At 43.9% G+C, this 24,917-nt stretch overlaps 1 protein-coding gene across 4 annotated transcripts in view; it reads left to right on the plus strand.

The window, feature by feature from the left end:
* The first annotated feature begins 624 nt into the window (after positions 1-624).
* The window catches only part of NOL4 (nucleolar protein 4), a 235,342-nt gene continuing 211,049 nt past the window's right edge, over positions 625-24,917 (plus strand). The window contains exon 1 of one of the 4 annotated variants that reach the window (XM_039912519.1): positions 625-1,379. In XM_039912519.1, coding sequence (XP_039768453.1) covers positions 1,119-1,379 — 261 coding nt within the window. In that variant the 5' untranslated portion in view covers positions 625-1,118. Of the gene's footprint in view, positions 1,380-2,462; positions 2,708-24,917 lie in introns of those variants that run through there. The other 3 variants (XM_029068854.2, XM_029068853.2, XM_029068856.2) reach the window with 3 other exon arrangements.

Below are 24,917 nucleotides of genomic sequence, written 5' to 3' on the forward strand. Positions count from 1 at the left end.
AGCGAGGTTTCTTAGCATCTTATCCGTATCCTAAACTTACTCCAATGCGCTGTGACCGGTTCGTCGGAGACCGGAGAAGGTTTCCATGTGTGCACCATTATTGAGCTGGCAGGCACGCCGACGGCCGCCGTCTTGCCTTTACCAACATCCTCCTGGAATTACAACCTGTCCTGGGTCTAAGTTGACTCTGGCGATATATATTCTATGCACATCAAAAGGTAGTTGATCTACGGAGGTCTAGCCGACGGAACGTAGATGGGGGCAGGAATCCGGCCCCAATGAATGAGGAAGTAAAAAAAAAAAAATTAGGCCTCTTCAAAAAAAAAAAAAGGGTGGGGGGGAAAAAAAGCCCCAAATAGTCCTGTAGAAAGACACTCTTGACAGGCTTAGAAATGGCAGGTAAGAACTTACTTTCTTTCTAGCACCTTTAACGCCCAGAGGAAGGAGAACGGGCTGGGCTCCCCCTTTTCCAGAAAGCAGTTTGCCCTCCAGGGTTTGTATCCTGCACCAAGGCTGCTTTAGGGAGAGGCTCTGTCGTCCAGGACAGACGAGGTCGGGGGAGGAGGGGGGAGCCTTGGGAGGGGTGGAGAGGGGAGGGGAGGGTGGGGGGGTGTCCAGTTTTATCTGCACTAATCAGGATGGAAGCGGGGGAGAGGGATGTATGAGGGTCCTGCCCTGCCCGGGTGGGGGGGGGATCTCCTCTATCCTCGGGACCCGAAACGGGAGGGTTTTATTCATCTGAAACCGGGCCCCTAAGGCTCGGGCGCTGCCGGAGGCGTTGGGATGGTCCTGGCCGTACCCTATTGAAGAGACGGATGACGGAGAGGGATAAGAGAAGCATCCGAGGTCCCGTTTTCTCTCTCCCGAGAGTCGGTGCAATTAAAAATGAACCCCAGCTTTGGTAGATAGCGGCATTGATTGCTTCTCCCTCGCCGCCCCCTCCACAAAAAAAAAAAATAACAACAATAACAAAAAAAAAAAAGGAAAGGAGCGGAGATCTGCTCGGCGGCGGGACCTCCGGCGGCGGTGGATGCGTTTCCCGGGAGCCCTGGGGGAACAGGTGCAAAGTCCATTTGGAAAAGCCGGACGGTCCCGTTGGCGGGGTCTGTCGGGGGCCCATGGAGAGCGAGCGGGACATGTACCGACAGTTTCAGGACTGGTGCCTCCGGACTTACGGGGACTCGGGAAAGACCAAGACGGTGACCCGTAAGAAATACGACCGGATCGTCCAGCTCTTGAACGGCTCCGAGTCGAGCTCCACGGATAATGCCAAATTTAAATTCTGGGTCAAATCCAAAGGGTTTCAGCTCGGCGGCTCGGAGGAGGTCAATGGTGGAGGTGGAGGGAAACAAGTCCTCTACGTGCCAGTCAAAACCACGGTGAGTGACTCTCCGGGGGTCTTCTGCCCTCCGAGCGGCCGGGGCCGGGGAGCTCAGCGGGGAGGGGGCCCGGGGACGGGGAAAGGGGGGAGGGGGGGAGAGCCGGGAGCCACAGTTGGCTCGTTTCCCCCCTCCCCCCCATCTCCCCCCCCCCACCCCATCAAGTCATCCCCATGTTGCATTTCTGCTAGGGCTTTGTGGTCCTTTATTTTGCAAGCGGTAATGCCCCCTTCCCTTCCTCTCCCCCTTCCCTTCCGCCCCCCTCCCATCAAACCCCCTCTCCCTCTCATCAGACCCCCTCCCATCAGACCCCCCCTCCCTCCCATCAGACCCTCTTCCCTCCCATTAGATCCCCTCTCCCTCCCATTAGACCCCCTCTCCCTCCCATTAGACCCCCTCCCATCAAACCCCCTCCCATCAGATCCCCTCTCTCTCCCCCATTAGACCCCCTCCCATCAACCCCCCCTCCCTCCCGTTAGACCCCCTCCCATCAGACCCCCTCTCCCTCCCATCAAACTCCCTCTCCCTCCCATTAGACCCCTTCTCCCTCCCATTAGACCCCCTCCCATCAAACCCCCTGTCCCTCCCATCAGACCCCTTCCCCATCATCCCCCCTCCCCTCCATTTGCTCCCTCCCACCCTCTTTCCCCCCGCATCCCATCCCTCCTTCCCTTCCCTGGGCCGGGCCTTGGGGGTGGGGTGGGGGGGTATTGTCCCGCGTCCCTGGAACCGCACGTTTTCGCAACGTGCGGGGCTGCTGGAGGGGAGCGCGGCGCCTCCGGGCTGGCACGGAGCCAAGCTGGGCACCGGGCGTCGATTTCGGGTTTCCCCGGGAAATCTCAGGTTTTATTGTTAGCCCGCAGCCGGGGACACCCGGGGCGGCAGGGATGCCGGCTGCCTTTCAGGGATTTGCCGTGATGAGTGTGTGCTGTTAGATGTGGTTCTGCCCCCCTTCCACCCACCCCACCCCCTCCATCCCTGCCTCCGTCCCTCCCTCCCCCCTCGCCCACCCACCCACCCCCTGCTTCTAAATCCGAGCAGCAGCAGCAGCAGCAGCAGCAGCAGCAGCAGCGAGAGAGGGAGAGCACAACAAAGAGAGGCGAGCTCGGAGCGCGACCAAATGGTGTTGGTTGGCTCCCCGTCCTGGGACCACACAAGTCTCTCCCCGCTCCAGGGCTCGAGGGCAGAGTCGGTGCCATCCCCCGGCTTGGCAAGGGCTGGATCTGGAGAGCGAAATGCCGTCCTCCCAAGTGGAAGAGCCATGCTGGGGGCGGGCAGCTGGAGCTCCACAGTGGCCTTGATGAGAAGACGGGAACAGTGGGCGACAAGTAGGTTTGCCGTGGGCCAACTCTGTGCCCTGCCGCTCTCTTTCTCCACCGGGCGTAGGGGTGGGAGTCGCTCCCTTGGGGCAGGCAGCCCTCCATTTCTGCCCCGACTTAACGAAGGGGAACAATCAGAGTCGTGGAATTTGTGAAGCACTGGCAAGAGCTCTGGGGGTTAGAGACAAGTTAGCCGGGTTGGACGCAGTCCTCGGTGTCCTTCTTTTTCTCCTGGCAACTTAGTGTCTGCAGTGTTCCTGGAGGTTGTAAGAGAGAAGCCTCCTTGAGAGCCATTCTACACGATGGCAGATGCTGCTGTTGCTGCTGCCTGAGGAGGAAATGTTGAAAATCTTTCCGTGTAGCCTCTTCAAGGTACTACTGGAGGGCTGGCTTGTGCTTGGGCGGATTGTCCTTTCCCCAGTTGAAAACAGGGCTCCTCTGGAGCGACCGTGTTGAGTTTGGGAATTAGGTGGGACTGGGAAGTGGTCGAAAATGTGATTTAACCTGTGGAGGTTTCCCGCTTTATTAACGGTTTCGAGGTTCGTCTCTAGTCCGCCTGTAACTTCGGTGTGACCTAGCGTCGTGTGGCACGACTGGAGATAGCCTCTGGATGGTTGACTCGGTGCTACGGATAGTTGAAGCGAGTAAACTGTTTTGGATAGAGAGGCTTGAAAATTCAGTTGTGCTCAAAGGCAGCCCTTCCAAACAGCAGAATTTAAAACTGATCGGGTTGTCGTCTTGTTTTTCCACTTGTTGAAGTCCGCGCAACAAAGCTGGAAAGATCTGTTCGTGAAAAACTTACGGCCAGCAGATTCAGACTTGTAGGCATTCCAAATCATTGCACATTTGAGCAACGGAAGGTAAAGGACAGAAACTATGGGGAAAAAAATGAAAAACAAGAATAAATTGTGTTTAGAAAACATACATCTCCTTACCAGTACCACATATAATTTCCAGCAATCTTTGTTAGGCAAAGGAGTTTCTCTTATTTCTGTCCGGAACTTTTTTTCTTTTTTAAAATCTGTCAGGTGTTTTCATTTAAAAGTTAGTCAAACAGTGGCTTGCCTGTTGAATCTGGTTATGAGGACATAGGTACATGAATCTGAATTCGGTGAATTTTACATGTTTCTTTCAATTCATTCATGTTTTGCCAACCACTCTTTATTGCCCCACGAACTCATGTTCAACTAGAGTTAGAGCTGTTCTATAGCATATCTTAACTTTGATTTAAAATGAATTACAAATCAAATCCTCACAAAATGTCAATTTTGAAATTACAGGAAAGACTAATATAACGTAAGGTTGTCCTCTTTTCTAATTTCTAAACTGTTTACTTCAGTTACACCTGTGTAGGAATGATGAACTTTTTTAACTCACAAACACGACTATATCACTAGTGTCCCATCGCTGTTCATGAAATGTTCTTTGGCTGTCTCAAACGAAAGCAACGTCTCATAGGTATAGGTGCCTCTTTCCACAGTCAGCCAAGAGTTAAAACCCAAACTCATCCTTTTATATCAATTGTATATTTATGAAACATTTCCATTTTAAGGAGACCAGTGAGCAATTTTGGGCTAGCAGAACTCCAACCAGCTTGTCTTAAGTTTAAATCACAGTTGTAAATCCAGATTCATGTGATTGAAGAGTTGCAATTTATTTTGATCACATGTAGAGCTAAGAATTATTCTAGCCTACTTCAGGCTTTAAGGTTTGTTCAGCTTTGCTGTCAAGCAGAAAAATTTGTTCCTGATGGTGCAGTAATCCACTGCTGCTGGTAATTAGACATCATTACTGCTACTTTAAAGGGAAAGAGAGAAGGGGAGAGGACAGGCTGAGGCTAATTAACTACTTGATTCTAATGAAAGAAAAAGAGACTGATAGCAACGGGGAGTTTGCAACTAGATGTGCAACACAAACTTGAAGCAAGTAGAGATTTGGTTCTCAGTTTTATATTCCATATATGATCTAGACTTTTTGTATCTTTGTTCTAGTGTGTAATCGTGACTTTCAAAATCATGTGGTTCAAATACTGAGCTAAAATATAAGAAAGTGAAGTATTTTAAGGCAAAAGCGTAGAATATAATTCAGTTTCTTGGCCCCGTCCTCTCAAGAACTGGAGGCATAGATCAGTCCCCGACATTCAGATCTCTCCGTGGCCTAGGAGATGCACTCTTGGTCACCAAGCAACAACAGACATCCTGCAAAACAGCCATTTTAGTTCTAGAGTGGGACAAGGCCAGATAGAGAAAAGTGCTCATACTTACAACCGATTTCCACTTCTTTTCCCATTACTACTGTTACTGTCGAAGACTCTTTTATTGTCACTGTTTTATTGAGATCAGGGTGCCCTCTGGAAAGAATAGAATCATACTTAGTAGACCTCTCCAGAAATAATAAGTTGACAAGCTTGCCAAATGATCGACTGTGAACTTTTATTTGCTTATATCCACAGGTACTAACACTTCTAACATATTCTGCTGTTATATGGTTTAAAATTTCTTTTTTGTTTCTCTGGAATTTAAATCGGGTGGTGGTGCTCTTCTGAAATTGCCTCCTGAAAATATTTGACTCTATTCTTTCTTTACCTATCTGGAACCTATTCAATTTAGGTATTAGCCACATAAAGGCAACACTTTTTCTTAGGTTAATAAAAATGAATATGCTGCATAAAAAGCAATAGTGCATAAGGAAACCGAAGAACAAAAGGTCAGAATTTTTTTTTTTCCAAAATGTTCTTAACCAAACTGAGTTGAAGAAGCAATGTGAGGACCAGTCTTTTTGACATAAATCTGTAAGAACAGACGCCCAAGCTTAAATTGCTGCCTTTCTCTTAATTGCTTCTTCTTATATTTATCCCAATTGGGAACATAAAATGAACTTTCATCCAGAAAGAAAAATGTGTTGTCTTTAGTTACATCATTAAAAAATATGATTTATTCATTTTTGCAATCTGTAGCTCTGGTTGCCTATTGTCCTTACCATGTCTTCCTACTAACTGAACCCTGAATGATCCTTTGAACGAGTGTTCATGCAATCTTTTTTAAACCGTTATTAGTTTTCCAGCTACGAAGCTATGTTGAGTCAAATTCTTCTAGGGCACAGAAAACTATTGCAAAAACCCCATAAGGCTGTCTTAAGTAGTTCCTGCCATCTTTCAAAAGGCCATGGCCATATGTGCTTGCTTCAGTCCTCGCCCGTCAAACCAAAGCATCATGAGAAAGGGCCATCCCCAACTGTCAAGTGCAATCTTAGCCCAGTCAAGCCCAGTCTTAACCTAGTTGTTGTAGTTGTGTTTGGGTGTGCGCTTATGACCTTATGTCCTGACAGGACAGAATGAGTGCCGGCTTTGCTTGGGCTATTCTCACCAGTGGAGGAAACAAATCATGGAAGGAAGAAACGAAGCTCAGGAGAGGCAGGGTTTTAGGTAAGAGGCAAATGGGTAGAGAAGAGTTCTGGACAAAATGGCATCTGGATGCAAGAAAAGAGGGGGTGAAAGAAAAGCCCTTGAATGCAAGTACAGCTCAAATGGGTCTCTATATTACCATCAGAGCAACTATAGAGACTCTTCATCATCTTTACTTTAATAGAAGCCAGGGAGTGGAAGCTTTCTCAGAGTCAGCTCCTTTCCCAATACTTACGAAGCTTGTTTGCTGAAGGGCTGGGCTACTTTAATAGCTAAACTAACTATACTCAAATTTGGTATCACCGACATTCTTAAAAGGCATCGGATTTCAGGAAAGTATGGTCAAGTCTCCATACCGTTATTTTTCACTTTAGTTATGGATTAAGGATGTGTTCTTTCTTTCTTTCTCTCTCTCCCTCTCCCCCCCCCCACCTCCTCTCCCCTAATAAAGGTCTTTAGTGTGAGAATGGGGATCCCATTTGTTCTCTTGAAGGGTGGGTGCATCCACCTGGGCTTGTAAAAACTAGCACCCTGAAGCTAATGAACCGTTTTAAGACTGGCTTGGTAGTGTTCTATGTTCAACTTTCCCCACCACTATATGGATTCCTTCAGAATAGGTCATGTCTGAATATTCTCACTGTTATCTGAATAGATTGAGTAATTAGATATTCAACTCCTGATCTCATTGATCCCAAGCAGAGAATGTTTTTTAAATTTTGTGCTCATAATGAAGGCAGGTTATGTCATCATTCCATCCAAACATGTGCGAGACTTAGTTCAAAATGATTCTGCCAATAACTTTGGCCTGAAATAGTTTTTGGGGGTCATTTTCATTAATATAAACTTTATCTGGAGACCAGAAACACGATGAACAGGGTAAACCGTCTCAGAAAATTTGTGATTACTTTTAGATACATTGGATTACTACATAGAAACAGATTTTGTCATAAATGTCAACAGATACACTAGATTATAAACTCCTTGTGGGCAGGGAGAATGTCTACCAACTCTGTGGTACTCTCCCAAGCATTTAGTATGCTGCATACAGTAAGTGCTCAATACATACCAGTGATTGACTGGTTTTGCCCATCTCATCCTGACCTGGGTGTCCCAGGAACATAGGACAGCTCAAGGTTAGTAGTACTCCTAGATCAAGATGCTTCAGCAGTCACCTGGGTTTAGCAGATGGTTACAGTTTTTAGTTGTGACTCTCCCCCTCTCACTGTCCAGGTTTTTGATGGATCAGTTTGCTCTGATGAAGCTGTCTTTCATGCTGAATTATTGTGTTTCTTCTACTTCAAGCCATCCTTGAAGACTACTTGAAATTTTAGGTGATAGAGAATGCAGTAGTCCATCTGCTCTGGGGAAAGTGCTTCAGAGAGAAGATGAGTTCTCAATATTTTTCTCCCATTGGTCTTCATTCCCAGTGGCTTGAAATCTGAGGAGGCAACAGGTTAATTTTTATCGAAGCACCCGGCCTGACTGCAGTAACAACATGCATCACCTCCAACACTTTTCTTTGGGTAGGTGGAGCCTCCAGTCAGTAATGACACCAAGAAGCATCATGACCTAGTGGATAAAGCCTCTCATTTTACTTCTCCTTCCTGAAGCACAGTTAGGGTCTACTCTAAAACTCTAGGTATGTGAGCCAAGAACTGATGGGCTCCCTTTGGATCTGTCTCTAGGAGAGGCTGCTTCAGGATCAAGCTTGGATGCATGCATAGGCTAATAATAATAATAATGTTGGTATTTGTTAAGCGCTTACTATGTGCAGAGCACTGTTCTAAGCGCTGGGGTAGATACAGGGTAATCAGGTTGTCCCACATAAGGCTCACAGTCTTAATCCCCATTTTACAGATGAGGTAACTGAGGCACAGAGAAGTCAAGTGACTGGCCCACAGTCACACAGCTGACAAGTGGCAGAGCCGGGATTTGAATCCATGACCTGTGACTCCCAAGCCCGGGCTCTTTCCACTGAGCCATGCTGCTTCTCTAAGCTCCTTTTGGGTAAAGGGCATGTCTATCCAAGGTATTGCACTTTACCAAGCTCATAGTACAGTGCTCTGCACACAGTACTTGCTCAATAAATGCTATTGATTAAAACTGAGCCCTCTGAGCGGTAGGGACCTTGTCTAATTGCCATGTTGTATTCTTTCCCAGCACTTAAAACAGTGCACTGGACATAGTAAGCCTCAATTAATATTCTTATTACTTACTACTTCAAGTTCCTCTTGCCTGCTTCTTAGCGTTATTGGTATTAGAGGAAAATAAATTTCCTCTATTACAGGATTAGAGAAGCAGCATGGCTCAGTGGAAAGAGCCCAGGCTTGGGAGTCAGGGGTCCCATAATCCCGATTCTAACCCCGGTTCTGCCACTTGTCAGCTGTGTGATTTTGGACAAGTTACTTAACTTCTCTGGGCCTCAGTAGTTTCCTCAGCTATAAAATGGGGATTAAGACTGTGAGCCCCATATGGGACAAGCTGATTACCTTGTATCTCCTCTCCGCCCCCACCCCCCACCTCCAGTGTCTAGAACAGTGCTTGGCACATGGTAAATGCTTAAATGCCATTATTATTATAAATTGTTATGGTGGGGTTGACTGGTCCCATCTTCTAACTGTATGTCAGTCTTGCCTTGCTAGTTTTCTCCCCTTTGTTCACACTTTACCAGACTGCAAACCCTCTTCTCCCCTCTCACTCAAATCCACCACACCACAGCTCTTCCCATTTTAAAAACCCTAAAATTCCACCTCCTTGTCCATTCAGCAAGTGTTCCCTGCTTACTTCCTAGTACCCTTAGTCATAGCAACCTAGCAGCCACTCTCAACAATCAAGTATTTTTGTCTGGCCTCAGAATTGAAACATATAGGTATTTTTAAGCATTCTAAAATAAGTATGTTTTTTCACCTTGACATAGCCTTCCTATCCAATATCTGATGCCTATTCTTTGTATTGCTTGCATGTATATTGCTTGTTGTATGTTTACCATTAGATTGCAAGTACCTTGTTGGCAAGGTGTGTGTCTTGTATTCTCCCAAATCCTTAGAAAACAGTGTTGTCCCCAGTAGATGTTTAATAAATACTGTAACTACTAAGGTGAGGTAGTGGCTTATTTGGGTGATGAGGACAAGCCAAGAGAATGACTAGGCAGAAGTGGGTTGTGTGAAATGTGTTCAGAACTGGTATTCAGAAGGTGAGAGACACAGTTCATTTCTTCCTAGGAGAACATAAAAATGTTCTGCTCCTGCCCCACCAGTGAATGATGATAATATTTTGTTGCCAGCAGGCTAAAAGCATACTGACTTTCTCCTAAAAGGCAACCAGAACCATTTTTCAGTCTATGAACAGTCAAACTTAATGATGTCATTTTCCAAAGGACCAAGCAAACAGCAAGAGAACAGGGTAGTTATATAGTATATGTAGTGTGTGTGTGAAAGAGAGAGAGAGAGGGAGAGAGAGATTATAGTAGAAATTGATTTATTGGTCCTAACTGGTGTTTTCCAAACTTTCCCTTTGCCTGTAATCACACAGAAACACACTTAGGTTTTTCCACATTCAGCTAGCATGGAGAACTAAAGTTGAAAGATTGTCAGCCACTTTCATCAGCCAAGCTAGTTCAACCCAACCCTAAAATGAATTGAAGAATTGATAGTTATTCAGTTGGTGCCAGATCTGTAGGCAAACCAAACTAGTCACTGTTCACTACAGTCTCTTTCCTCTGTGGTGGGTGGGTATGCCTAGCCTTAGGGAAATGATTGCTCCAACTGGGATGATTCTGGCAGAACAGTTAGTCTCTCTGTCATCAATAGTCTCAACATGGAGAATGACATAGAAATACCACTCTCAGTTGTAATATTTCTCTCAATCGTAATATTTACAAGTTATGAAATGAGTACTTGCCAGGGCAGTGAAAGTTTAAAGAAGTGACAAAAAAGTTAAAGAACAATAATTCTCCAAGACTTGTTGCTGTAAATCAAATATTTCTTGAGGAATAAGAAAAAGAAATAACTGAGTTGTTATAAAAATATACAATGTATTATTTAAAACTGATATCACATTGGTGTAGAAGGAAAGAGGCCAGCATTATACATGTCTCTAGAATAGCTATGAAGTGAACTCACTAATTATAGATGAGAGAACTTTATTTCAGCACTGGCTAAAATCAGCTGAGAACTATAAGGAACCTTGATGCCCGACTATAGGAACCAATTGCATAGGTTTAATTAGGCTGTTATTTTATTGCATTAAAAATGTAATGAAGTCTAGAAAAGTCATAAATGGATTTTTTTAATTTTTCACAAAGATTTTGTAAAGTCCTTCAGAAGGAGTCTCTTAGGGGTAATGTCTTGAATATAAAATCTACTCTGGTTGAAATCAAAATAAACAAGTAGAAATAAATAACTAATCCTCATTATGAAAGAGGGCATCAATTCCAAGATTGACATTCAGTACCGTTTACTTTCCAAGTCACTGTTACTGAGAATCTAGGGTGGCGGGCTATCATTAGCTAAATTAGTCATGATCAGGTGAAAGGAAGGGGCTTCAGAACTGTGTCATGGCCCTTATCCAATCTCACCCCTCAAATGTTTACTTCCACTCTGCTCCCCTCCCTTATGTTTTCTTTAACCACTGACACCTTCTTCTCTCACATTAAATGTGGTCAAATCTCGTGCACCCCAAAAGACACTGTCCCACCAGCTACCACCCCAGTTCCAACTTTCATTCCAGTTCAAACCCCTTGAATGGGGTATATACGAATGGTATCTTCATCATCCCTTCTCCAACTCTTATCCTCCTGCACTCTGGTTTTCACCCTTTTCACTTTAGAGATCACTTTCTCCAAGGTTTCCAAAGGGCTTCTTTTCGCTGTTTTAGGTATTCCACTCAGTCTTAATTCTTCTTGATCTCCTGCCTACCTTTGCACTGACCACACCCTTCTAGAAACGTTCATTGAGCTTGGTTTCACCCACTTAGCATTCTCCTGGTTTTTTCTTACCTTTCTGACCCACTCATTCTCAGCCGACTTTGCTGACTCTCTGTGTGTCTCTCTGCAAATGTAATAATCAATCAGTTATTGTATGCAAGGACTGTATTCAGTGCTATGGTAGACACAAGTTAATAAGTTGGACCTAGTTAATTTCATTCCTTCAATCATATTTATTGAGCGCTTACTGTGTGCAGAGCACTGTACTAAGCGCTTGCCTCTCAGGATTCAGACTGAATAGGAGGGATAACAGGCACTTAATCCCCATTTTACACATAAAGACACTGAGGCACAGAGGAGTAAATGACTTTTCGAAGATCACACGACGGGCAAGTGGTAAAACTGGGATTAGGACTCAGGTTCTCTGAATCTCAGACCTGTGCTCTTTCCACAAGGCCAAACTGCATGTCTTGTGACATGTTTCCCTAATCTAACTATCCTTGGCTTCCCATTTTACCATTTCACATTTCTCTTATCCCCAGGACATCTCCCTAAAGGAGACTCCATATGGACTCCTTACCGTGGGCTTTTAAAGCCCTAAATCCCATTGCCCCCCGCACTCTGATTTACCTCCCTGATTTTCTACTACAACTCAACCTGCAAAAATCACTTCCCTAATGCCAACTTACTCACTGTCCCTTGATCTCATCTATCTTGCCACTGACCCCTTGCCCATGTCCTGCCTCTCTCTAGGAGCATTCTCCCTCTTCGCATCTGACAGACAGCTACTCTCCCCACCCTCAAAGCTGTATTAAAATCACATCTCCTCCAAGAGGTCTTCCCCTACTAAGCCCTCATTTCCTCTTTATCCTCTCCCTTCTGTGTTGTCCCTGCACATGGATTTGCATCCTGTATTCACCCCTCCCTCAGCCTCAGAGTACCTATGTCCATATCTGTAGTTTGTATTAATATCTATCACCCCTCAGGACTGTAAGCTCCCTGTGAGCAGGGAACGTTCCTACCAACTCTGTTGTTCTCTTCCAAGCTCTTAATACAGTGCCCTGCCTACAGTAAGTACACAAATATGATTACATGACTAATTGATGGTCCACTGGCCCCTTAAATTCAGTGTGACAAAAAGCAATCTCATCTTTCATTTTTAAATTATTCATCTTCCAAATATTCCCATGAGGATCCATCTCGGTCTTTTTCCAGAAGCCCACATTCTTGGTGTCCTCTTTCAGTCCTCTTTCCCCACGTACATTTGGACTTACTAAATCCTACTTGTTATTCCTATACGATATTTCCTTGATCTGCCTTTTATGGCCACCAAGCACTTTTCACTTCTTGCTAGGTTGCCACATTGGCCTCACTCAATCAATCAATCGGTTGTATTTACTGACCACTTACTATGTGCAGGGCACTGTACTAAGCTCTTGGGGGAGTACAAACAACAACATACCTCAAACTTCTCTTCAGTCTATCCTACACTCAGGTGAATAACCTCCAACTGAAATCCTGTTCCCTTCTTCAAACACCTCCAGTGGCCTCTCATTTCTCTGTGCACTAAACACAAACTCCTGAGGATTAGCTTCTAGATTGTCCTTTAGCCATCTCCCTTCAGCTATATCCTGGTCTTCACATTTTTCCCCAACTACAGACCAGCTCTCAATCTTTACTCCTTCCCCGCTTCCTCCTAACTGGACTTCAGTCTTGTCCCTTCTATTTCTTATCCATTGTGCGCTCTTACCCCTGTCAATAAGAGTAATAATCCCCTGCCAATAAGAGTAATATCTTGTTTTGATATAACCCTTTAATCTTTCATTAGAGCTTTCATATCAGTAATCCCATTTTCTCTTCAGGCAACCCTGTGAGGTAGGGAGAGGCAGGTAGTATTATCTGATCCTCCACTACACTGAAACTTTCCTTGTGGGCCAGATTGTGAGCCAGAGTGTCTCCCTACTGTATTATAGTCGCCCAAGCACTTAGTACCCTGCACATAGTAAGCACTGAACAAACATCATTGATCTGTTAACAAATCCATTTTACATATGAGGATATTGAGGTGTAGAGAGGTAAAGTGACTTTTCTGAGGTCACACAGCAGGTCAGTGGCAGAGCTGCAACGAGAATGCTGCACTCTTGACTCTTTCTACTAGACTGAAAGCTTTCTTAAAATGTCACCACCCTCAGGAGAAATTCTCCAACTATCTGTGGCCATATCATTTCCTCTGTCATCCTTATCATCCAAATGTATACCTTTCTATCAATTTATCAAGCATATTTACTGAGTGCTTACTGCGTGCAGAGCACTGTACTGAGTTCTTGGGAGAGCTCACTATAACAGAGTCGATAGGCCCATTTCCTGCTACAGTGAGCTTACAGTCTAGAGGGGGATAGACATTGATAAAAAAATAAATTACAGGTACGTAATTATGGATATGTACTTAAGTGTTGTGGGGTTGAAGGAAGGTGAATAAAGGGCAAATATTCTTTTAGAATATTCTACATATTCCATTGACTGTATTTATTTGTATAATTGCCTTTTGTTTTGCACAATTTGTTAGCCCCATTCTTGTAATACCATGATGCAGATCATATTAGAAATACATCTAGCAATAAGGTGAGAGAGAAAAAGGAAAAAAGGGGAGAAGGAAGAGGAAGGTAAAAGGCCCTGGAGACTGATCTTTCTTCTTTTGCCCTCTCCAAAGGTGCTGCATAGAATAGACACGTAGTGAATTCACAATCCCCACCTGCTTTGTTGTCCTGTCCTCACCCTTCTGCTGCTCCTCCGCTCCCCCAGAATACATGGCTATCATTTTTTACAGTTGTGTGGTACATATAATCTTTTTATTTCCTCCACAAAAATCTGGGTAAGGCAGTTATGCAAGTAAATATGGCATTCATTTATTGGCCTGCTTTTGTGTTACCAACTGTATTTTTCTACTCCAGTTATACATACAACTTGCCTGCCTGCCTTCTTCATTTGGTTGTAAGCTTCCATGTGGTGGTTCTGTTCAACTTAGCTTAAAAATACATAGAAAAAGTTTTCTGTATTCAATAAGCTCTCAAATACTGACACAGTTGATGTGTCCGTCTAAAAAGAACTAACAAAATTGGGTAATGAAAGGATGTTTTCATATTGAATTTGGTCACATTTTTGTGAAGATGCAGTGGAGGGTGTAAGAGGTAGATTCATCAATCAGTACTATTTATTGAGGTTGTGCTTTGTATCAAACACAAGTACTAAGCATTTAGGAGAGTACAATAAAGACATGATCCCTGCCTTCGAGGAGCTAACAATCTAGGGAAGATAATTTTCATACTAAGAAATAAATTGCTTTCTCCCGTATGGTTAGCATGACATTGAGGTCAATTTGACTGCAAAGTTAGGAGTAGCCCAAGCTATGGGCCAACTGGAGGCTAGTTTGAGGTGCCATTTTCTTAGGGCCTCCCCAAATTCGATGTCTCCTGCTGGCCAATTGGATGAGACCAATTAAAAAAGGCACTAAAGTACCTATGGCTATGACTGATATTCTGAATTAACTCATCATCTTCCCAACCTAGTATTATTGGTTCTCATGTTTCTTGGCAGAAATTGACCATTAATTTGGATAAGGAAGAAATTTCCCATCCACAGTGGAAAACTGCATAACTGACCAGGTGCAGTGGGGGAACTGCCCTTGAATGAGAGCGGCCACTATGGGAGATGGGTGTCCATGATTTTTGGGCCATTGATCTATTCTTATATTGCTGGTTTTTATATTTTTTTTTTCAGTGATTAGAAGAGGGCAGGGCATTTTAGGGTATTACCAAAACAATATATCTGTGTGGGCTAATCTATAGAATGTTACTGACAGTGACTCAGAAAGGAAGTTTTCAGACTAGTGTTTCTCCTTCTCTGAACACAAGTAACACATTTTGTTTTCTCATCAACCATTTTTTACATTGCTGCTGTATTGACACTGGATGGTTCTAGGTGCTGAAATACTATTTTACAATTACCACAGTGAGGACTAAAAGTGGGGGAAAAAATCCTTGGAGTATGATGAAAGTTGTAAGCATATATTATTGGCTGTGTGATTACACAGCGTGAGCAAGCACTGGCCAGTAACCTCTTCTCACTTGGATACACAAAGAACTAGAATTTGTGGCTGCAACTGCTTTTCAAATGGTGGCCCTGCCCTGTGCTACTGTTTCTGATTGATTCAGGCCATATTGGTCGGCTACTGCTGTTCCAAGCTTTTGACAGCTGTGCCACTTTACTTACTTGTCACTTATGAGGCGCTGCTTACATTTTGAAGACAGATAATAAATGCTATTACTATTATTACCAGTCTGAATGTGCTCCTTCTATTAGGTCAGTTCAAGGGCCTGTTACTTATCTTAGTCACACAGCATTCCTATTACTTTTTACATGACTGTAAAAGTTGCTTACAACTTCTTGCAACTGTAATAGAGAAGGAAAGTGCAGGAAGCAGAGAGGATCCTGGAGGAGGAGGAGGAGAAGTCCTGGCTGGGCAAGGGCAAGGACCGAGAAGGACTGGTACAGAGATGTGGGCTGTGAGGGGTGGGAAGTTGGGCCAGGTAGCTCAGCAAACCCCAAATCCATTGAAAAAGCAGGTCCAGGCAACCATTTGGGGGCAAGAGTACCATGGCAAGAGAAGAGCTCAGCCCTAGGAGTTAAAGGATGTGGGTTCTAATCCCCACTCTGCCACTTGTCTGCTGTGTGAGACTTGGGGCAAGTCACTTAACTTCTCTGTGCATCAGTTACCTCATCTATAAAGTGGAGATTAAGACTCTGAGCCCCAGGCTAGACTTGGACCACCTCAGAGTTTAGAATGGTGTTTGGTGTATAGTAAGCACTTAACAAATACCATTAAAGAAACAAAAATGCCTGGCACATAGTAAGCACTTAAATACCATAAAAAATGGGAAAGCCAGAGTCCTGAATATGTGAGGAGGAGAGGGCTTAGAGCTGGTGAGCAGGAGTTAGTAGGACCTTTGGCTAGCCAGAAATGCTGTGGTGTGGAGCACCTCAGAATCAGGGCTCAAGGAGTGGCCAGTGAAAAATCCTGGCTATTACCTACCATTGACCTCACACACTGTGCCAGCATGCTGCTTGATGTGATGACAGCATAGAGGTGCCATCTTGTGAAATCTCCCCAGTTTGGCCAGAATTGACCTGAAACTACATTTTGGGGGGAACTCTTCCCCCCACCCCCCAAATAGCTCCAGGGTCATTGCACTCCACTCCCAGTTCATTTGTCTTGGGATGCCGTGGCCAAGTCTTGGAACCTTGCAGAAGGAGCTGTCAGCAGTGGAAGGAGGTTGGTTGCTGAAAGTATGTATATCGGACATGAAAGATTCTGGTACCAGATCTCTACCAAACAGGGAACAGACCAGCTGCAAATCTGGTGGCTAGATAATAAAACAGGGCAAATGATTACTCTAGCAATGAATTTATGGGCTGATTACAAGGCAGCATGTCAAAGAGTCTTAAGAGGAGGGGAAGATGGAAGAGAATCTGTCTGCCCAGAGTTATTAGGGCCCAGGGTAAGATGACAAGATGCCTTGATTTAATGGGATAGTCCTAAAGCTTTGGGGCTTGTGGGGCCTCTAGGTTTTTTTGGTATTTTTTGTCTTCCAAAAAAGTACAGAAAATCAGTGGTTGCCTGCAGTGTGTGCTCACCTGGGCGAATGGGAGAGATCTCAAAGGGCTCGGTGAGTAAGGGGCTCTGGGCTGAACAAGCTGGGCACCCACAGCCAAAAGTTAGGAAGCTGCAGCTACTGACGTCAACTTGGTGGCCCTAGCAGAGAGAGAAGCAGCCTAGTTCTTAGAGCACAGGCTTAGGAGTCAGAAGGACCTGGATTGTGATTATGGCTTTGCTACTTGTCTGCTGTGTGACCTTGGGACACTCACTTAATTTCTCTGTGCCTCAGTTAACTCCTCTATAGAATGGGGATTGAGACAGTTGGACATGGACTGTGTCCAACCTGATTAGCTTGTATCTACCTCAGTGCTTAGTACAGTGCCTGACACATAGTAAGTGCTTAACAAATAACATTAGAAAAAAACGTTAGAGACCAGTTTTGGCCAGTTCACCTCGGGACAGTCATAACACAGCCTGGGTACATCCAGGCTTTGGCTGTGTCTCCACTGGGGCGAACTGGTAGAAGCAGTGGCAGGAAAAGTGGATTGATGCTTTCACTCTCCTCACTGCCCTTCTCTCTTTTCCCTTTGCTCTCATCTCACACTGGAAAACATACATGTTGCACGTGTGTACGTCCATTACCTTCATCCATTCTTCCGTTTGTACAGCAGAGTATCATGAACTGACAGTAGCCCAACCCAAGATTGTCTTCCTTTCTTCCATTTTCTGTATTTCTAGGTTGATTTCTGAGTTGAACTCTAACTTTTGCAGTCCAAATGTGTGTCCCTAGATTCAGATTTGCATCATCTGTGCATCATCTGTGTGCGATAGAACCAGAGGACTCATGTAACATTAATTAACTGATCCACTGTCCTGGCTGCATTTACATTTTAAAAAACTTTGCTTAAGAAGCACACAATTTGGGTGGGTTAGCAGATGCAGTCAAAAAGCAATTGACAAGAAGAAACCTATAAACGGGCCTCTAAATTGGGCTTCTGTAGATTTGCATTTAACTTGAGTCTTTTGGGTTCCACCCACCCACAGCCATCTGGAAATATAGAAAATATATTAACTTTGCATATGAAGAATGGAAATAAAGTAAATATTTTGATTTCAGTTTCTTAGAATCTTAATTGTTCCTGATCAAGAAATCTGAATCTAGAATGACTCAGTTTAAGAAATATTGAATGACATATGATCCCATTTTCACTGTAAATAGGAGAGAGGAAAAAAAAATCTCTTCTCTGTAATTTAAAAAGTATTATCCAGAGTTGTGTAGCACTGTTTCAACGGTGGTGTTGGATATTGTTAACACTTTCGGAACCTGTAGTAATGCAGAATACGAATGACTAATTGTGCTGACTTTGAAAGCTGTATAGGTTCATCTGCAGACGTCTGTCCCAAAATATTAGTGACAGTAGAAAAGGGAAACAGTAGTAGAATAAGGCTTTTGCACTGCTCCTCCCCAAACATGTCAATGTAATAATTTTGGTTCTTAAGTACTCCCTAAGAAGCAGCATGGGGTAGTGGATAGAGCACGGGCCTGGTAGTCAGGTCATGGGTTCTACTCCTGACTCTTGTCTGCTGGGTGATCTTGGGCAAGTCACTTCACTTCTTTGGGCCTCAGTTACCTCATCTGTAAAATGGGGATTAAGACTGTGAGCTCTATCTGGGACAAGGGACTGTGTCTAACCTAATTAGGTTATATCTACTCCAGCACTTAGAACACTGCTTGACACATAGTAAATGCTTAATAGACACCATCATTATTATTCCTGTGTGCCAAGCACTGTACTGAGCACTGGGGAAGATACAAGATACTCCAATCAGAAACAGTCCTTGCCCCACATGGGCCTCCTAGTCTCAGGCAGAGAGGACAAGTATTTTTTTCATCCCCATTTTATAAGATGAGGAAACCTGGGCACAGAGAGGTTAAGTGACTTTCCCAGGGTCTCCCAGCAGGGAAGTACTGGAGCCAACAAGTTCCCCCGACTCTCAGGCCTCTGAGCTGTCCGCTCTAAACCACACTAGAGTATAAAATGAGGATTGAGACTGTTGGACATAGACTATGTCCAACCTGATTAGCTTGTATCTACCTCAGTGCTTAGTACAGTGCCTGACACATAGTAAGGGCTTCTCTTCTTTTCTGGCTGCAGTCTGAACTCATTGACCTTTTGTGGCTAGAATTCCTAAAGGTGGCAAGGTAACTGTTAGAAGAGGAGGAGGCTCATTGAACATCCTGATCTGTGGGGATGGCCTCGAATGGCTAGAGGAGCAACATGGCTTACTGGAAAGAGCATGGACCTGGGTTTTAGTCCTAGCTCAGCCAAGTGCCTGTTGTGTGACCTTGGGCAAGTTGCTTAACTTCTCTGGACCTCAGTTACCTCATCCGTAAAGTGAGAATTCAATATCTGTACCCGCCCCCCCCCCCATGTAGATTGTGAGTCCTGTGTGGGAGGAGGGACTGTGTCTGACCTCATCATCCTGTATCTTTCCCAGCCTTTAGAACAGTGTCAAACACTGTTTGGCACATAGTAAACACTTAATAAAACTACTATTATTATGAATAGCTGTAGGAAGCCCTCAGGTGGTGGGTGGGAAGTCACAATACATTCTCCAGTCACTGCCCTGGACTTTCAGAGCCACAGATGGCTTAAGAAAAACAAGGGTAATTAGGATTTAAATCTTTTTTCTTTCTTCTATTACTATTTTTATTATCATTATTGCTGATATTTATTCCATACTTACAATGCACAAAGAATTCTACTAAGCACTGGGATAGAGATGATAGGAAAGGCAAATGGACAGCTCCAGGATCTCAGAGTGGGTGCGGACATACACACACAAGACAGGGTAGTTCAAACACAATGGGAACATGCTAAAATTCAACAAAAATAGATTTGTAAACTCCTTGATGGCAGTGATGACATCTATACGATCTATTATATTATACTCGCCCAAGTACTTGTTACAGTGCTCAGCACATATTAAGCATGAAATACCACTGATTGGCTGATAACATTAAGAAGCAGAGTGGTTAAACAGGCCTTGGAAAGGAACGAATCATCTAGTGCTTCACTGATTCAGTCCAAAAGTCCTGGGTTAATTTCTAAATGTAAATTTCATTTCAGTTTAATTTGGTTGTGGTGTGACATGTGGTTTCATGTGTTTTTGATAGAACGTGATGATTGAATTAGGGAACATGTTTGAGATGGCATGTGCTTGGACACAGTACTGCTGTCAGAAGAAGGTTGTGCACAAGCCTGCAGGCTTGGATGTGGGTTGACCACTACAAAACAGGTTTTCATAAGTGCAGGCTTCTGTGGCGTCCTTGCACTTGAATTTGAACCCTTTATTTGCCCCTCTCTCAGCCTCACAACACTTATGTACATATATGTCTTCTACATTTATAACAAAGACTGTATGCATGTTCAATCGTAGTAAGCGCTTACTTTGTGCAGAGCACTCTACTAAGCACTAGCACTGTATGGTTATATGTATATATGGGGGTGTGTGTATCTATGTGTAGTGTGTGAGTGTGTATATATGGTATTAAGTGCTTACTATTTGCCAGACATTATACTAAGCCCTGGGGTAGATACAAGCTAATCAGGTTGGACACAGTCCATGACCCATATTAATTCATTCAGTAGTATTTATTGAGTGCTTACTATGTGCAGAGCGCTGTACTAAGCGCTTGGAATGTACAGTTCGGCAACAGATAGAGACAGTCCCTGCCCATTGATGGGCTTACAGTCTAATCGGTTACAGTCTAATCGGATGAGGCTCATAGCTTCAATCCCCGTTTTACAGGTGAAGTAACTGAGGCACAGAAGAGTTAAGTGACTTGCCCAAGGCCACACATCAGAAAAGTAATGGAGTCGGAATTAGAATTCGTGTCCTTCTGACTCCCAGTTCTGTGGTCTTCCTACTAGTCGGGGCTAATATCTGTCTTCTCCTCTAGACTGTAAGCTTGTTGTGGACAGGGAATGTGTCTGCCAAGTCTTATACTGTTCTCTCCCAAGTGCTCAGAACAATGCTATGCACACAGTAAACAATCAATAAATGCAATTGATTTTTAACACAACCCCTACTTTTAGGAGAACTGCTTGTACTGCCACTAGTAATTCTAACTCTGCACAGTGATGTTTGAAATTACCTTTTTGTTATGGTCCCAAAGGAAGAGACCATGATTTTTCCAACCGGAAGATCCATTCTTGCTACCCTATAAAATGTCAAGCAGTATATTTTAATTGGAAGAAAGAAAATTATTATATTTTTCTATTTCATTTTAAAAATGTTTGGTTTGGTGCATTTATGTACTTTCTCATTTTCAAAAAATACTAAGAGAACAGGAATGCCCCCTCATTCTTCTGCTTCTCCCATTTTTTGCTTTGGCAGCTCCGGCCCAATAGCAGAGATGACTTTCCTGTTTTGCTGGACATGAGGCTTCAGCCTGGTCTTTTTTAGCTGTCACCTGGGCTGCTCCCGAAGCCAGTTTCTTGGCCTGGAAATATCAAGGCCAGAGACATGGGGCTTGGGGGACAGCTTCCTTGTTTTCACTGCAGCCTGAAAACCCCAGGGATCTGGTGTGCATGTGTGCCAGGCCATGGGGATCCCAAGCTCAAGAGTCAAGGGCATTGGAGTAGAAAGGCAGCCTCCATTTCTCCAAACATCCGTTTCGATTCCCAGATGAAAATCTTTTGCCCAGTTACTTCTGGTTTATGCTGGAAAGAGCACAGCTCTGAGAATTGGGATACCTAGGTTTTAGCACTGGATCTGCAAGAAGGAGTAAGATGCGTGGGGCTGGATGTCCAGGTGAAGATTTCTAAATGATGAACCTCATCACATATTCTGGGAGATGTTCGACCTGAGCAGCACTACTGAAACACTGCTGGCTTACCTTGGGTGGTCAAAACCACAGTGTCTACCAAGGCAACTGCCTTCTAAGTAATAGCACTACAGCTAGGTATAGGCACTCTGCTTAAGCTACTTAGACCAAAATGGGGCCTGTATGGTTAATTTTTTTCAAAAAAACAAACCTTGCGACCTTTGTGTACACGTCACAATATGAGGCCTGCCCCAATTAAGCCCTCATTTCCCCTACTCCCTTACCCTTCTGCATCATCTATGCACTTCAGTCTGTGACTTTTGGACATTTGATATTCAACCCACCCCCAAGCCTACAGCACTTATGTACATATTTTTAAATTTTACATTATAAATTATTCCTATTGATGTCTGTCTCCCCCTCTAGGCTGTAAGCTCGTTACGGGCAGGGAACGTTTCCGGTAACTCTTTTGTACTCTCCCAAGTGCTTAATACGGTGCTTTTCACAAAGTAAATGCTCAGTAAATACAACTGAGTGATCGATGTAATGCATCCCTGCCCACCAGAGAGCAAGTGGTGTTGACTAAACCACTATTTCTGTAATCAATTTTTTTCTCTGAGGTTCGCAGTCCTGTAACATCAGGACCAAGGCTTGTGCATCCTTCTCTGCAAGAGACGCCATCGTCACTCGGTCGCATCTTTCGAAAGATGGCCCATTTTGTTCAAAGATCACGCCCTGAAATGGCTTCAGGATTGAGTGACTAAGCATTTTAGAGATGGGATAATGTTGCTTGGGAGTTCGGGAGTATAGGATAAAATAGACTGGAAGATCACAATTTTTCTTTGTAGATTAACAAAGGATGTTTGAGTCGCTTAGTTGGAATGGATAGATTTGCATTTGCAGAAGCTGGGGATACACAGCCCTGCTTAACTTTAGGATTGAGAAATCTTCTATTTGATGTTTCTCCTTATGGACAGTCCAGATGGATAATTCAAGCCAAAAGAAAAAAGTAACTTTAGGCTGACATAAATGACCCCGCTCTGTCCCTTGAGGATAGTCCAGTGGGCATGGTCACCCTTTAGGCTAGTATTTCTAGGTTCTATTGACTTTCAACTCATTCATTCATTCATTCATTCAATAGTATTTATTGAGCTCTTACTATGTGCAGAGCACTGTACTAAGCGCTTGGGATGAACAAGTCGGCAACAGATAGAGACAGTCCCTGCCGTTTGACGGGCTTACAGTCTAATCGGGGGAGACGGACAGACAAGAACAATGGCACTAAACAGCGTCAAGGGGAAGAACATCTCGTAAAAACAATGGCAAATAAATAGAATCAAGGCGATGTACAATTCATTAACAAAATAAATAGGGTAACGAAAATATATACAGTTGAGCGGACGAGTACAGTGCTGTGGGGATGGGAAGGGAGAGGTGGAGGAGCAGAGGGAAAAGGGGAAAATGATGTTTCCCTAGTGAGGGGGAGAGATCCAAGGTGCCTAAGACCAAGATGAAACTCATCTACTGGTAGGTGGGGGCATCTAGAAAATTCAGAGGAGTCAGAGGCCCTGAGTTCTAATCCTGGCTCCACTACTTGCCTGCTTTGTGACCTTGGGAAGTCACTTTACTTCTCTGTGCCTCAGTTCCCTCTTCTGTGAAATGGAAACTAAGACTGTGAGCCCCACCCATGGGACATGGACTGTGCCCAACTTGATTCGCTGGCATTTGTCCCATTGCTTAGTCATTGCCTGGCACATAGTAAGTGCTTAACAAATACCTCAAAAACCAATGTGTTCAGTGCATTCCACTGATTGATCCAATTATTTACTGAGTGCACAGCACTGTTGTAAGCACTTGGAAATATACACCAGAAGCAAAACACACACTCCCTGTCCTCATTGAGTTTACAGTATAAGGGGGAAAGAAGCAGAAAACATAAATTATTTACAAACAGTAAGAACCGGAAGAAGACTTCCAGTACAAGTAGTATGAGTAAATAATTGAATATACTTATATACATAAATGGGTTTTAATACATGAATACGTAGGGTGACTGTTGGATATTTCTGTTTGTGCAGCAGCTCCTGGAATCACAGTTAATAAAATTGTTTCTTGGATTCCCCTTCTTCATTAGCTTTTAAGATGGAGATTGAAATGGCTTTGCCAGTTAGTATTCTCTTCTAGATAGTTCGTAGTTGGATTCCTGTACTCTATGTAGTCTCATTTGAAAGAAACCTCGGCTAGAAGCCAAAACCAATGTGGAATTCCGTATCTTATTCATGTGTGAAATCTAGGATCAGCACATTGCCGAGTGCTCTAGGATCTATAGTAATTATTGCCTTCAAAGAATCTAGCTGCCATCTCTAAACTTTGCATTTTTAAGATTCTATAAGTAATTGTTTTTCCATGGCTGACTCCTTTTTTAAAATTCCTACCCTGATCTGACAGGACCCATTTATTGACTTTCATCACTAGGTGCCGGGACTTACAGAAGTTTTAATTGGTCTGATTGAGGTAGAAAGACAAGTTGGCTATTTTTTGATGTTTCCTTGTAATCTTTTATTTATGCACATTTCACTTTTCAAGAGTGTAAAATTAGCCTGGTGGTGGACAGATAATAATTAACTTTTTTTTTCTCATTGTGATTCCCTGTGGGAGTTGTATCTGACAAGAGTTGTAAATGTTTATATAAAAAAGGAGTGATGTGATGATGACAATAATAATAATAATGTTGGTATTTGTTAAGCGCTTACTATGTGCCGAGCACTGTTCTAAGCGCTGGGGTAGACATAGGGGAATCAGGTTGTCCCACGTGGGGCTCACAGTCTTAATCCCCATTTTACAGATGAGGGAACTGAGGCACAGAGAAGTTAAGTGACTTGCCCACAGTCACACAGCCGACAAGTGGCAGAGCTGGGATTCGAACTCATGAGCCCTGACTCCAAAGCCCATGCTCTTTCCACAGAGCCACGCTGACATTCCTTAGGTGTATATGTAGGGGTGAGCCCTATTTTTGACTCAGTGGAAAGAGCATTGCTCAAGCAATCAGGAGACCTGGATTCTACTCCTGGTTCTGCCTGCAGCTGGCTCATGTGGATGAAGACCACTTATGCCTCTAGTTTTTGCCGGCCTCCTGCCTGCTTACTTGCTCTTTGTACTTCATGCACCACTTTATGAGAAGCAGCATGGTCTAAGGGTTAGAGCATGGTCCAAGGAGTCAAAGGATGTAGGTTCTAATCTGCTTTCCATCACTTGTCTGCTGTGTGATTTTGGGCAAGTCACTTAACCTCTTTGTGCCTCAGTTACCTTATCTGTAAAATTGGGATTAAGACCGTGAGCCCCATGTGGGACAGGGACTATGTCCAATCTCATTATCTTGTATAAAACCCAGGGTTTAGTACAGTGCCT

The sequence above is a fragment of the Ornithorhynchus anatinus genome, chromosome 7 (genome assembly GCF_004115215.2).
Source record: "Ornithorhynchus anatinus isolate Pmale09 chromosome 7, mOrnAna1.pri.v4, whole genome shotgun sequence".
Classification (NCBI taxonomy): Eukaryota; Metazoa; Chordata; class Mammalia; order Monotremata; family Ornithorhynchidae; genus Ornithorhynchus; species Ornithorhynchus anatinus.